Raw genomic sequence first — 15,590 nt, 5'->3', positions numbered from 1 at the left:
AGTAGCAAGGTAGAGGATCTGAAAGTCTGCCGCTCCTTGAAGGTACAGTGACTCACCAATGAGTAAAGATAAAAAAAAACTTTTATTCAGGCTACATCAAACGGATACAATCCATGGACACGACAAAAAGAACCTCCTCCCACGCGTATCGAACAGCTAATGTTCTTTCTCAAGGAGTATGGGATAGAGAGGCTGGTGTTATCCTTTTATAGCAGAAAGTATGTTGGAAAACACATACCGAAAAAATACATACTGCACTTAATGGGACCTCCTGTTGGACTTGACTGGTTCTCTGCCCCCAGGTCCAGACTCATTCATTTTTTATGTCAAAAAAGGCAGTGCCTCATGCCTCCTTATTAGCACCAACTGATAGGGTTACTGAGCTTTACAATATGCCCTCTCCATCAAAAAAATCCCATATATAAGGGGCTATCAACTCCAGTCCTTTAGACCCCCTCCAGCAGGTCAGGTTTTCAGGATATCCCTGCTTCAGCACAGGTGGCTCAATCGGTGGCTCAGTCGAACACTGCCACCGATTGAGCCATGTAAAATGTCCTTATTTCTGTATCTTCCATTAACCTCACACCACAGCATTCTGGTCTCATCTCATAAAAAGAAATGTTTAGTTTGAAGATAAACACTCACATATAAAAATAGTACAAAATGGCGGTGACGTTCCAAATAAGTTATAATATAGTTAAAGATGGTTGCATAGTTTTCTGTTTCTGAGTGGAATCCTTGTATTTGATTTTAGCATCATGATGTTGAATCTTCTTTCCTCCATCTTGGTGTTAACTCTCTCACATCTTTCTGGTGTAATCCCTCTGTCCTCCTCTTGGTGTAATCCCTCTGTTCTCTCTCTCTAGCTACCCCCGATAGATATTTAGCCAGATAATATCCCTTAGTCAGCTCTTGCTATCTAATTCTATTACCAGATACGGTCCTACAGCCAAACTGATGTATTCTGATATGGAACTGCCCACGGCTCCATACAGAGAATAACCTAATATGTCTTATGGAAAGATCCAACTTAATGCCATAGTCTCTCCCGGTTGCATCAGCTCTAACCACAGTTGTCTATAGTCACTCAAATGTCACCCACAGGGCTTCACTACAGACAACTCAGCACAGCTGCACTCCCCTCCAACTAAGTACTGTCCCAATGCAACTGAATTGATCAGAATATACCAATTTCAATATTAGAATATCATATGCAATATAACATGAACTGTAAAGAATGAACTATGCAAATATACTGTATACTTGGCATTTTGTCTTCATACCGGATTCATACATATTACAATATAATAATATCACTGAACTGGATTTGTTGCCAGCCCCCTTTGCTGAAGCTGGGATATCCTTAAAACCTGACCTGTTTGGTGGGTCTTGAGGACTGGAATTGAGAACCCGCGACTTCAGTTAGAACACCAATGACTTACCAACGTATCCTGGCGTTCCACAGGCCGTTGACATCACATCCCCTTTTCCTTCCATCTTGGACAGTCCAAAGTCACTGATCATTATCTTCGACTCCTCTTCTTGACTGAAATATAGCAGGTTTTCAGGCTAGAAATAAAATAGACATAAAAATGAGACGCTGCTCAAAGGGGAGTTTGGGGATAAATCTGATACTGTGATTAACAATCCCAAAAATAGTTAACTGGGAAGGGAAGAAAAATGTATATTTAAAATATCAAACACACAGAACCCCAGCAAGCTCATTTTGGGAACCCTTGAGCACCCACAAAATATATATATGTACAGGCAGTCCTCGTTTTACAACGCTTCGTTTTCCAACTAATGGCTTACCAACGCTATGCAATGCATACCTATGTTCATTTTTACAACGTCAAAACGGCTTATCCAACGCTCTTATGACGCTTTGCAAAGTTGTTTATGTGTATATAATATATATATATTATACTATATAATATATTATATTTTTATATTATATATATAATACAGTATATGCACTATATAATTTATGTGTGTGCTGCATATCTTATTGTCTGCGTAAAATATTTTGTGTATTTTAGCATTAAAAATGCCTTCAGGAACGGAACCTTTCATTTAAACAGTGTTCCTATGGGAAAACGTGTTTCGCTTTACAACGTTTCGCTATCCAACGCCATTTTGAGTAACGCATTGTGTCGGATAACCGAGGAATGCCTGTATATAAGTGTCAAAAAGGAGAGCTATTGTTCAAGAGAATATCTAAGTATTTTACGGTGTATTTTTGTCATATTGGATGTAGCATTAGGCTTCTCTGTTGCTTTATTTAAAATATCACCAATATTGATTTAAGTTGTTTGATCACCAAATTGAACTGTGTGTTTGTACGTTTGTATATACAGTAGCGTCACCAATATACTCAGTACAGAACGCGCAAAACAGGACAAGGAGTTCAAATAAACAAATACCCAGATCCACATAGCTCCATTATTGACTTAACGAGGTGTTAACAAATAGCTAATGGGCCAGGGTCATTACCTAAGGTCCTGTCCCTGAAGCAGCCACAAACTTCCCAAGGGAGTCAGGGCCTAGCTGGGGCCTAGGGAGATGTCTGGCCTAGTGCAGAAGGTCACTGACCCCTGCACACATATCTTCTACCCCTGTCCTGTCCCAGCTCCGACTGCCCAGGGTGGGCTGAGCGCGCAAAATGTATCCAAGTCTCTGCAGGGGAATCTGGTTGCGCTATTGGCTGCTGTGGTCAGGTGGTGTAATCTCCCGGGGCATCATGGAAGTTATAGTCCCTGCGGAGCCTTCCCTAATTGCCGACGTGTGCGCCTAGCGATTTGTGCGAACGTCTGTGCGTGCGCGCCAATTGCAACATGGCCACCGGCTGAATGGTTGTACATGTGACATGCAAAATGGCGGCGCCCTGCAAATGGAGCCGCTAGGAGCTCCTCCCACTACGTTGGGATCCCTCACAGGTGGAGGCTCTGCACCATTACTATTCCTATATCGCCCCAGGATCCCTGTGGCGGAGGCTTAGGCCCCTGTGAGCCAACAGGTAAAGGGCAGCATCAGTAGCTTTCTGTGTTTAAGGGGAAACAGGGCTACATACATTAATGGCGCTATATAAATAAATAAAGACATACATAAATAAATACATGATCCGGTGGAACCGACTTACACAAGTGTGTCGACTTTACAAGCAGAGTACAACAAATCTTGGTCCTGGCATGCATTATAATCAAGCATAATTAACCTTGTGCCTAACGACTGTTAACAACATTTCTGTGTTCAGCTCCAATGTTCACAAAGGCGAAAGATTTGACTGCCCCGAGTAAGCATAAAATTCAAAGATAAAGCCAGATTGATATATTTCAGAGCTACTTTAATAAAGCTCAAAGCCAAGGACTCGTTTGATATATGTGCCAATTTATATATATATAAAAAAAGGAAGCATGATAAACTAACCCAGCATTTACTTTTAAGACACCAGTAAACCTAAAGTGCATGCTGTATTGGTCCAGATCATAAACCTTGTCAACATCAAAGACATCAAGAATCAACATTTACTCTCGAACTGTCACTTAATATAATGTGCTATACACAAATAATATTCCCCAAATACTTTTCATTATGTTAAATGTGTAGTTATGAAAGTTGGTTAAAAAAATATACAAAACACACAGAACCCCAGCAAGCTCTTTTTGGGAACCTCTGAGCCCCCACACAATATATATGTATATACGTGTCAAAAAGGAGAGCTATTGAGCGTGGCATATGTATATATATATATTAGTATTTTATCTAGTAGTGTTAGGACTTGCGAACAGGTGTCTGCCTTGTCGTGGCTCGCAAGCTTACAACGCTTTGGCCAAAGGGTTAAACTAAATGACCCCTTTTCAAGATAATATATAAGTATTTTACTGTGTATTTTTGTCAGATTGGATGCAATTCATGGGTTAATTCATCCATATGAGTGTTAACTCCAATTGACGACTTGGAGTTGACGCCCGTTGGGGTGCGTTAAGCCGTGAAGGAGATCGATCAATCTGGGTGTTGGCGCTCTGTCTTGAGATACTTGCTATTAATTATTAACTTTGGTAAGTATTTCTGTGTACTAATAAATAAGAGAGTCCAGGTGGATTCTGGGGCTCATTAGAGCGTAGGAACAGAATGTAAATGTATTACAATTCTTCAGAAGATGATCCTTTCCAAGTCACACTGAAGATTATGAAGGGGGAATTGATTCATGGGCTAATAATTGTAGATGGCATTAGTCCTGTTAAACTCTCTCTGAGAATGAACTCCCAGGACATATGTAAGATGCAACAGTATTCTCCTAAGCCCTTCATATGTGAATATAACAATTCCCCTTTGCTTGATTGCTGAGAGAGGAAAACTCACTTGTTTGCTGGTGTGTTTCTCTGCTGCTGATGGAGGACTGGGATCACCCGGTGTACGGTCCGCTGAAGCAGCATAAGAGTAGGTAGGTAGAGTTGCGTCGCAACCACCAAAAAAAAAAACAAGGTAGAGAGAGTAGCTCCGAAAAAATGTTTTCATAAGAAAGGCAAAACGGGCCAGCATGTTTCGCACGGCAAGCGCTTTGTCAAGGTCTCTGTTCACACAGCCGTCAGCTCAGGGTATTTGAGTGTAACGCGTACCCGGAAGTGAATGATCTAATAAACATTTGGAGCTACCCTCACTACCTTGTTTTTGTTTTGGTGGTACTCATAAATAATCATTATTAGTTGTATTATAATTATGCAGTACTGTACAGGTTGGGCCTACTAGATATATGTATTCGGTGCTGGAATACATTACAGCCTATTCAAATAAATGGACTGTAAGGTGTCTCATGGCAGGAGACTGTTTATTAGATATGGTTCTCTACAGTATGTCAGAAGAGGGTAAAGTGCTTTTTACAGGTGTGAGCATTCAGTGAGAAGTAGAGCTCAAAAGTATGCTGTGACAGTGGTGCTAATCATCTGCTGGTGTAGCTCACACTGCTAGAGCTGCTATACTGAATACCCAAGGTTGTGTGGGTTCTAATCCTGTTGGGTCAGACACAATTCCACCATTCCAGTCGCTACAGACGTAGCATCTTCTATTTATCAGCCGCCGCAGGACATGTGCTGGTGAACTGCGTGCCAAGAATTGAGCGTTCATGGCACCATGCTTGGCAGGTGGTGATGGCCCGTCAGTGTTAACACAGCGGGGGTTCCCGCTTCTGAATGGGACTCCCGCTGTGTGAATCCTACCGGGCTGCACCAGTCTGCACGAGACGCGCAGTGAGAGTAGACAGAATCAGTCTCTCTCTGCGCACCTCCAACAGTGCTGCTTTTATTTTAATAACAGTATTGGAAACAGGGGGTCTCCGGTGCTGAACCGCATTAATTTCAGCCTCAGGGACCCCCTACTTCCCGAGTTACAGGCCCTGGTGAGGTGTCGGTGTCTCCATCATGTTTAAATGTCCAGCGTCACCGAGGCTGAAATAAACGCGGTTCAGCTCCGGAGACCCCCTGCTTCAATACTGTGTTATTTAAATAACATAAAAGCCGGGCGATCGCCTGTTTGAGGTGCGCACGGAGAGTGACAGATTCTGTCTCCTGATCAGACTGATGCGGTCCGGTAGGATCCACCCAGCGGGAGTCCGATTCAGAAGCAGGGACCCCCGCTGTGTTCATCCTGATCGGCTATTAGTCTGGTTACTGGGACTCCGCGAACACACGGGATCAGAACCATACCCGTGATGGATTTCGTGTGGGCAGCGTGACCAACCATGACACTACATGGGTAGGTGGCTTAGGCTAGTCAATTCAATATAGCTCTTATGGAAATCCTTTTATGAAGTGTAGGAAGCCATTCACATATGTCCCACAGTACCTCAGGGGTGCTCCTTTTTGAACATAGGCATCTCTCCCTAAGTTACTTGGAGGGAGGTATAAGTGGCTGTAAATAAATACAAATAGAGATACTACTAAATCCCCTTCCTCCGCTTTCTCTGCCTTTTCCACAGATTTAAGGGTGGGGCCAATCCATGGCAGATTAGGATTTTGGCAGACAACCCGCCCATCTCTACTTGAGATACACCTTGGATCTTCCATACTCGCAGGCACTAACCACTAGCTCACGTTGTGAGCTGATCAGTACATTACTATCCCACCTGGCAATGTAAGCTACAATTATAAGCTCTGTGGAGTATACAATTTAATTTTTGGTGCCTGAGAAACAGACGTAAAAGTAACTTGATATTATTATTAAGGTTAAAAAAGCCTCCGTTTCCTGTACTTCCCTTTTTTTAACAAATACATTTGTGGGAATTTTAAGAGAAAGAAAGGTTAAGCTGGAACTAAAGAAACAGATGGGCAAGGAGAATGTCTCTATCGTCAAACCGATGTCTTGGATGCAAGTTTTCAGCGCTATTCAGGACCAGGAGAAGCCAGAGAGCAAGTGATAAACAAAGTGAGTGATGAAGACAGTAAGGGGATGCAGATTAACAGGCAGCCATGTGCAAGACTTGGAAAGGCTGCAGACTTCTCATCAACGTATTATTTCAGGAGGAGACTGGGTTCATTGGAGGTTGTGATATGCTTTACTGGCCGGCAAGAACAGAGGTTTTGTATGTTCAAAAGAAAATTACTGGAGTTGTTTAATTGCAACATCAACTCTCAAGAGCAACTCCATATACAAATAAAGGGAAGCAGCTGTACTCAAAGGAGGATAATGTGGCCGACGGGCAAAGCAACAGACGCAGGCGCATAAGGAGATCACACGTAGCCGACCAAAGTCCCACCGCCTCTAAGATATACACAATGGGGTCGAGTCCGCCTCCCGGGTCGTGAATAGATGTAAGAGAGAATAGATCCGAGCAACGGGATCTGAGGATAGTTATGAGAACGAAGGGAGGGTCCAGGAGCGAGGAAGGGTACAGCAATGGGAAGGATCCAGTGAGAGACAGGGTTCAGCAAAAAGGAAACGTCCAGTAGCGGAAAAGGATTCAGGTAATGAGAAAATGTCCAGATAAGGAACAAGTGTCCAGGTCATTTTTAAAACAACTCTGAATTACATTTTTAAAGTATTATAATGTAACAAGCATTTTTTGTTTCTATAGCAACCATTTACAAAGTCACACCCCCTTCCTCTTTTGGAACAGGCTCTGGCACACCCCTTTTTGAGCCATGCCCTCTCTCTAGCAGTGCAACAATTGTATTTAGTGACTGCCTAATCACATGATCTTCCCCACTGAACTTTGCATCTTTGGTCCTCTTCTGCTGCACTGACAACCATTTAGTGAACCCCAGAGCCGAATCTTCGCCGATCCATCACAGGAGAATGAATCAATCGGCAATTTACAGCTAATTACTTATCGTTGTGTGCATTGTATTGATGCACATATTAAAGGGGGGAAAAACAAAAAAACAACGGTAGCTTGGACTGCTGCTTTAACAGAATTGAGATCCTCCAAACACGCAAACAACTCTTGGTAATAAATGCATATTCGTATATTACTCCTACAGTAACAACTACAAACCCTTAACAGACTTCAGATAGCGTGTTCCAGACCCAATGGTTTTGGATCACTAAAATCACACACTTTCTGTCCTGCAATGTGATCTAGCTACGAATGGCAATCTAGATTCTCAGACATTGAAAACATTTCTTAAAGATATTCAAAATATCTTACAGTCTGGCCATTTAATTCTGCAGAACTCTGCACTGTGTCTTGATTAGGGCATCTCTTTTCATGTATTATTCAATGTACTGGATAAGAGTCAGATCTATTCATTTTAATAATCACCTTAGTTGCATTAAATGTATCCTCCAATAGAAGTAGTTATGATATATAAGACTAGAACAGTGGTTTTCAACTTTAGTTTGGTTAAGGGATCCTATAATTAGAATTTTGCGGAAACCCCAACCCTCTCTAATAGCGCGTCTGAGATCGGATGCCTTGTAAGGAACCCCAACCCTCTCTAATAGCGTGTCTGAGATCACATGCATTGTTAAGAACCCCAACCCTCTCTAATAGCGCGTCTGAGATCGGATGCCTTGTAAGGATCCCCAACCCTCTCATAGCACATCTGTGATCAGATGCATTGTAAGGGATCCCAACCCTCTCTAATAGCGTGTCTGAGATCAGATGCATTGTAAGGAACCCCAACCCTCTCTAATAGCGCGTCTGAGATTGGATGCCTTGTAAGGATCCCCAACACTCTCTAATAGCGCGTCTGAGATCAGATGCATTGTAAGGAACCCCAACCCTCTCTAATAGCGCATCTGAGATCGGATGCCTTGTAAGGATCCCCAACACTCTAATAGCGCGTCTGAGATCAGATGCATTGTAAGGAACCCCAACCCTCTCTAATAGCGCATCTGAGATCGGATGCCTTGTAAGGATCCCCAACCCTCTCTAATAGCGCGTCTGAGATCAGATGCATTGTAAGGAACCCCAACCTTCTCTAATAGCGCGTCTGAGATCAGATGCATTGTAAGGAACCCCAACCTTCTCTAATAGCGTGTCTGAGATCAGATATATTGTAAGCAACCCCAACCCTCTCTAATAGCGCGTCTGAGATCAGATATATTGTAAGGAACTCCAACCCTCTCTAATAGCGCGTCTGAGATCAGATATATTGTAAGGAACCCCAACCCTCTCTAATAGCGCGTCTGAGATCAGATATATTGTAAGGAACCCCAACCCTCTCTAATAGCGCGTCTGAGATCAGATGCATTGTAAATTCTTCTGTTTTTGGTACAATTTTCAAATGACCTGAAAATTGCAGGGAACTCCGGTTGAAAAACACTGGACTAGAACTTTAAACTGTAAATAAGGTTCTCCCCGTTTACCTACTGCAGTTACTGTACATTTACCCCATCTATAACCCATTATATTCACAAGGGTCTCTATGGAAGTCTCTCATGGCTACACCAACCACATGAAATTGGCAATATTCTGACTATTTTTTTCCCCAAGACATACTGTATCTACTTGAGTAAAAAGAAGTACGCGTGAAGCTAACACATGAAAATATTCCCAGGTGTGCCAGAAAAAACATTCTGCATCGTGTTCTACACAGTATGTTTTACAACTCCAACACTGGAAAACTAATCAGGTAAATGCAGCATTTAGAACACGCGGCTTTGCTCAGTTCCTATTACGGAAATCCATCACTACAATGGTAATAAATATATCTACAGACTGAATGTGGTAATAAATCATTTGGAATAAAGCTAAACCATGCAGTCTATTCCAGGAAAATAAAAAACAGAACCAAGGTTGTTTGTACAAAGATACTTTAAAAAATAAAATAAACCTGCAATAAAGGATACAGTATATAAAGAATAGCAGTGCGTCTACTGGGAATCATTCAAATTGTGGGATTAAAGACATCATTTTTTTTAAATAAGTTAGTTCTGTAGTATTAGATAATACTTAGAGCATTACTATTATTAAAAAAAAATGTTTTTAAATGTCAACTCATTTTTAATGAGTTGTGATATACTGAGCATCCTTTGGCTGCAGGTTTTTGCAGTGAAAGAGTTTTGGTAACAAATTATCACAAACAGGAAAGTGTTGCAGTGTTCCCAGCATGAGACTGGGGCTCAGCTGCGAGCTGTAACAATAGGCAATGTTACCCTTGTTAATATATGGTGACATTGTAGCTTTTGCATTCCGCTGACTGAAGAATTGATTCAGCAGCAGCCATTATTATGTGATCCCAAAGGGCAGTATATTCGCTGATCGATCACAGGTGAACCGATCGATTGGTAGCTTTGGTAATTAGTTTTCATTAAAGGTACTGAAATGCTGCATAGATTAAAACCAATAATAAAGACAAAGTGCTTTGAGGAACGTTGCTGGGCCAAATACTGTGAGTCTGTGCAGTTTGTAAAACTTTTTCCTTTTGTAATATGTATTAATGTTTGTTATTTGGAAACCTAATTGATGAATAAATAGTTATTAAATACAGGCATATCCCGCATTAACGTACGCAATGGGACCGGAGCGTGTATGTAAAGCGAAAATCTAATTAAAGTGAAGCACTCCCTTTTCCCCACTTATCGATGCATGTACTGTACTGCAATCATCATATACGTGCATAATTGATGTAAATAAGGCATTTGTAACCAGCTCTATAGTCTCCCCGCTTGTGCACAGCTTCGGTACTGGTAGGGAGCCGGTATTGCTGTTCAGGACGTGCTGACAGGCGCATGCGCGAGCTGCCGTTTGTCTATTGGGCGATATGTCCTTACTCGCGAGTGTACTTAAAGCGAGTGTCCTTAAACCGGGGTATGCCTGTACAACACATCTCACAATTGCCTTTTATTCAGTTTGGACTTACCTTAAGATCTCTGTGTACAATGCCCAGTCTGTGCAGGTAGAAAACAGCATCCAACACCTGTCGGATCAGGGTGCTGGCATCTTTCTCAGTGTAAAATCCCTTCTCCACTATCCTGTCAAACAGCTCGCCTCCGGAGACACTGAGAAGCACAGAGAACAGGGGCGATTACAAAGCCAGAATATCCCACCCTTACAGTGTATCGCACAGTACAGGAAAATATTACACATTATGCAAGACAGTATATTTATATTAAACATTGCTGATTGCCGACCAACAAGCACACATTCCTGAGGGTAAGATCTAGTTAAAACACGCAGTTTTATTTTACAATTAGGTCTATATTTTCATAGAGTTGGTTTAACTAAATAGATGCAAAATACCTTGTGAGCACATACACGTTTCATCAGACAGGTCGGCAACCCCGTCCTTCCCCAGTATCTCTTAGAATGCAATGTTTCCGCTGCCTTATCAGCACAGCCTGGGTTACAGAATTGCACAGCCAGTAAACATACTCTGCTTAAAAAGCTGTGTAATACGGCAGGCATAAGCTTGTAGGGGTCCATGTTGCAAATGGATAAGAAGTCAAGAGTGATACTGTGAGGGCGTACTTGCATGTTATTACCCAGAATCCCCAGCTGCAGTGGAAGCACTGTATGCTGGGAGATAATGGGGAGAGGCAGGGTTGCAGAGCTGTCTGAGACATGTGAATGTGCTCACAAGTGATATTTGTATTTGCTGTATATTTCCCACTGGGAATAACCAAGAAATGTCAACCTACATCTACTAATATTACTAGTTTTCCAGTCTATATCTATAGAAGGTTTTTTTTTTATCCACCATAACTTTTTTAAACTCTGGTTATAACTATGTAGCACATACATGTGGCTGGACCATACTCCATCCTGAGACATACTCCATCCTGAGACACACTCACACTCGCTCCTGAGACACACTCCCTCCTGAGACACACTCACACTCCCTCCTGGGACACACTCCCTCCTGAGACACACTCCCTCCTGAGACACACTCACACTCCCTCCTGAGACACACTCCTTCCTGAAACACACTCCCTCCTGAGACACACTCCATCCTGAGACACACTCACACTCCCTCCTGAGACACACTCCCTCCTGAGACACACTCCCTCCTGAGACACACTCCCTCTTGAGACACACTCCCTCCTGAGACACACTCCCTCCTGAGACACACTCCCTCCTGAGACACACTCCCTCCTGAGACACACTCCATCCTGAGACACACTCACACTCCATCCTGAGACACACTCCATCCTGAGACACACTCACACTCCCTCTTGAGACACACTCCCTCCTGAGACACACTCCCTCCTGAGACACACTCCCTCCTGAGACACACTCCCTCCTGAGACACACTCCCTCCTGAGACACACTCCCTCCTGAGACACACTCCCTCCTGAGACACACTCACACTCCCTCCGGAGACACACTCCCTCCTGAGACACACTCCCTCCTGAGACACACTCACACTCCCTTCTGAGACACACTCCCTCCTGAGACACACTCCATCCTGAGACACACTCACACTCCATCCTGAGACACACTCCATCCTGAGACACACTCCCTCCTGAGACACACTCCATCCTGAGACACACTCACACTCCATCCTGAGACACACTCCATCCTGAGACACACTCCATCCTGAGACACACTCCATCCTGAGACACACTCACACTCCATCCTGAGACACACTCCATCCTGAGACACACTCCCTCCTGAGACACACTCACACTCCATCCTGAGACACACTCCTTCCTGAGACACACTCGCTCCTGAGACACACTCACACTCCCTTCTGAGACACACTCCCTCCTGAGACACCCTCCATCCTGAGACACACTCACACTCCATCCTGAGACACACTCCATCCTGAGACACACTCCATCCCATAGCGAGCAGCCACTTTAGCTTTTGTTTCAACATTGCCCCTTATTCCCTCCTGAGTCTAAGCTCTTAGGATCAGGGCTCTCATTCCCTTCTGTTTGTGTGTGTTTGTCCTTACTTGTATGTCATTCTGTGTATGTAATATACATAACTTTGTACCCCCATTGTACCCCACCGCAGAGTATGTTGGTGCTTTACAAATAAACGATAATAAGTGATAATAATGTTCTACATTTCTTTATCTAAAATACCTTACAAAATAGAAGACTTCAAACTTGCAGCTACTGCAACTACTTTAAATTTGCCAAAGGATTTATGTTCATATTGGTTCTTCTGCCCCTCCCTAAACCTCAGCTTTGATTTCGTGCCCCTATATCCCAGTTTGTTTCCTGCGGTCTGCTCATGGCTTTCTCCTTTCCACCCCTTTGACTTGCCCTGCTCGCCAGTATACAGGCATACCCCGCATTAACGTACGCAATGGGACCGGAGCATGTATGTAAAGCGAAAATGTACTTAAAGTGAAGCACTACCTTTTTTCCACTTATCGATGCATACTGTATACTGTACTGCAAACATCATATACGTGCATAACTGATGTAAATAACGCATGTGTAACAGGCTCTATAGTCTCCCCGCTTGCGCACAGCTTCGGTACAGGTAGGGAGCCGGTATTGCTGTTCAGGACGTACTGACAGGCGCATGCGTGAGCTGCCGTTTGACTATTGGGCGATATGTACTTACTCGCGAATGTACTTAAAGTGAGTGTCCTTAAAGCGGGGTATGCCTGTAAAACCTTTTACCCTCAGTGCCCGCTATCTGCCACTGGCCTTCAGTATGCACCAAGTATCTTCTCTCCCTCCCAGCCAAATCTAAAAGCGCATCTTCTGAATGATGCATTAACCTGGACTGGTGACTATCGCTCCCCATATCCGCAGTGACACTAACTCATTCTCTCGGGCAGAACCTGCACTTGCTCCTTACTATCTCTGGAAGTCTCCCAACACATCAATTAGATTCTGATGTCTCCGGGTCAGGGATACCCTTTCCTGTCCTGGAGTTTTATGTTTGATGCACTTATTGGAGTATATTCCCCTATATTTTAATGTCTATTTTCTATACGCTGGTTATAGTACTGGTTCTATAAATCAATTAGAATATACTTACAAGCATAAAACTGCACATCGCAAGGTGCTTGTTAGAGGCGGGTGAAACATTCATGCACCATCGCAAAATCAGAAAATGTGGAATATTTGCAACTTATAAAAAACTGCTAAAAATAGCAATGTTTGAAAATGATCAATATACAGCTCAACCCCGTTATAACGCGGTCCGTTACAACGCGAATCCGCTTATAACGCGGTGCAAGCGCGGCTCCCAATTTTCGTATTTATGAATACTTTACAACACGACTACTGGTATCTTAAATACTTTATTGTACAATGCATACAATTGTACATTATTTCTAACGCGATCCGCTTATAACGCGATGTGATTCTTTGGACCCCAAGCAAAGCGTTATAAGGGGGTTGAGCTATATTCCTCTGGGATCAAATTTCAGCCATAAATCTGCAGTTTTGTTGGTAACTTCCATCCACATATTTATTTGTAACACTGAGTTATTTTTTATTACGGTGAGTGAACGTTCGCGCTACTGCTGCTGAATAACACCCCAAAACTAGTGCAGTATTTGCACAATTTGTTTTTTGCATATCTCCAGTGCTTGAGATACCGAAGGGAAGAAATGTACAGAGTACCATCTGCAGGATCTATAACATCAAATTGTGTCATTAACCAGAAACACGGACTGCACCTCTTTCCAAGGAGTACCTCAATACTTTATACATGTATTTCATATTGTATCTGCATATGTGGCCGTATTTGTGTATTATCCCTCTGGCTTTTGCTTCTATGGGAATAATCAATATCTAGTTTATTTCACCATCCTGGCAGGTGCCTGCAGGTTGTTGGATCAAGTTTGTCCTTTTCGCATTATTTGCTGGGTCTGAACGCCCTGCTTCTTCTTTTGAGAAAAGACGAGAAAGAACAGGACTGGCTCAGTCTGCCCCAGTGACTTGCAGCTGTTAAAAAGCTGGTCCTCTTTCTTCACCTGGTATGTTCTACTGCAGGGATGGCCAACGCCAGTGCTCAAGGGCCACCAACAGGTCAGGTTTTAAGGATATCCCTGCTTCAGCACAAGTGGTACAATAAGTGGCTCTCTCAATGACTGAGCCACTGATTGAACCACATGTGCTAAAGCAGGGATTTCCTTAAAACCTGACCTGAAGTTAAGGGTTGGGTGTGAAAATTAAATTCCTTCATCATCTGCCTCCCGTCTCTGTGCACAGGCGGGATGGAATGTCCCACTGTTTTCTGAATGGGAGGCGTATGCATTAGGCTGCGGCCCGCTGCCTGCGCTGCACGCGCGTCTGCGAGGCTGGCGGCGCGTGCAGCCGAGTCCCCTGGTGAGCAGTGTGCTGCAGGGGGAAAGACAGGGGGGGCATGACGGGGGAGCGGCCATGACGTCACCCAGCAGGTTCGCCCTCATTGGCTGAACCGCCGGGGGGCGTGGCCTAGCGCTCCGTCGCGAGTCCTGATCTCAAGCCTCTTGAAAGCAGGAGAAACTGTCGGCGCAGCGCGGCGATCCCCCCCTCACAGCGGGCCCGGCCCCATTGTGGGGCAGCTCTTGTCCCTGCAGCGTCCGCAACAGCAGGCGCTGCAGTAGCCAGCGGGGACCTGGCCTTACAGTCATTACACTGCATTACCTGACCTGGCTTAACTTAACACCTGACACTTAAAGACTGGAGTTGGCCACTCCTGCTCCATTGTATCACATATTAAGGAAACAGACTTGTGCTTTTTCTTCCAGGACAAACCCAACACAGAGTGATTAAACCAGCAATGTCATATATACGTACAGTATATTCCAGGCTCACTGAGAGAAATGACACTGAAAATTCAAGACGGTAAAGAAACGTTACGGATATTTCAATAGTATTACTGGATTTACAATAAACCTGCAAACCATAAACTCGAATGAAAAAGTCTGTTTGTAAAAAAAAAAACATCAACAAACAGAAGGAACAATGCCAGTCACTTATTTCATAAGTTCATTAGTGCTATAAAGATCATAAGGTTACATATGGTTTGGTAACACAATTTAAAAGCTGCCTACCGATGTAGCCGATGTTATTGCAGCCTGTGGCGTAGTACAGCGGGACATGCACAATGCAGTAGCGGGAGAAGCGGCCATTGTTTCGAATCAGCGTGGCAATCGCACTTTTTCACCCGTGGTACAAGAACGAGTTGCAAGAACGTTGGCTACATCTGTACATAGAGCACTCAAACCGCTCTCTCAAAAATGCATGAAAAT

The 15,590-nt window shown here is 43.5% G+C and overlaps 1 protein-coding gene across 1 annotated transcript in view; it reads right to left on the bottom strand.

Moving 5' to 3' along the window:
* CAMK1D (calcium/calmodulin dependent protein kinase ID) overlaps positions 1–15,590 on the bottom strand; it is a 364,601-nt gene that overhangs the window by 53,847 nt on the left and 295,164 nt on the right. Inside the window, exons 4-5 of the mRNA XM_075599490.1 lie at positions 10,302–10,440; positions 1,443–1,569 (exon numbers count right to left, since the gene is read on the bottom strand). Of these exons, the coding sequence (XP_075455605.1) occupies positions 1,443–1,569; positions 10,302–10,440 (266 nt within the window). The remainder of the gene's footprint in view (positions 1–1,442; positions 1,570–10,301; positions 10,441–15,590) is intronic.

The sequence above is a fragment of the Ascaphus truei genome, chromosome 5 (assembly GCF_040206685.1).
Source record: "Ascaphus truei isolate aAscTru1 chromosome 5, aAscTru1.hap1, whole genome shotgun sequence".
NCBI classification, from domain to species: Eukaryota; Metazoa; Chordata; class Amphibia; order Anura; family Ascaphidae; genus Ascaphus; species Ascaphus truei.
The sequence above is the reverse complement of the archived record's forward strand: the minus strand, read 5'-3'. Positions and strand labels throughout refer to the sequence as shown.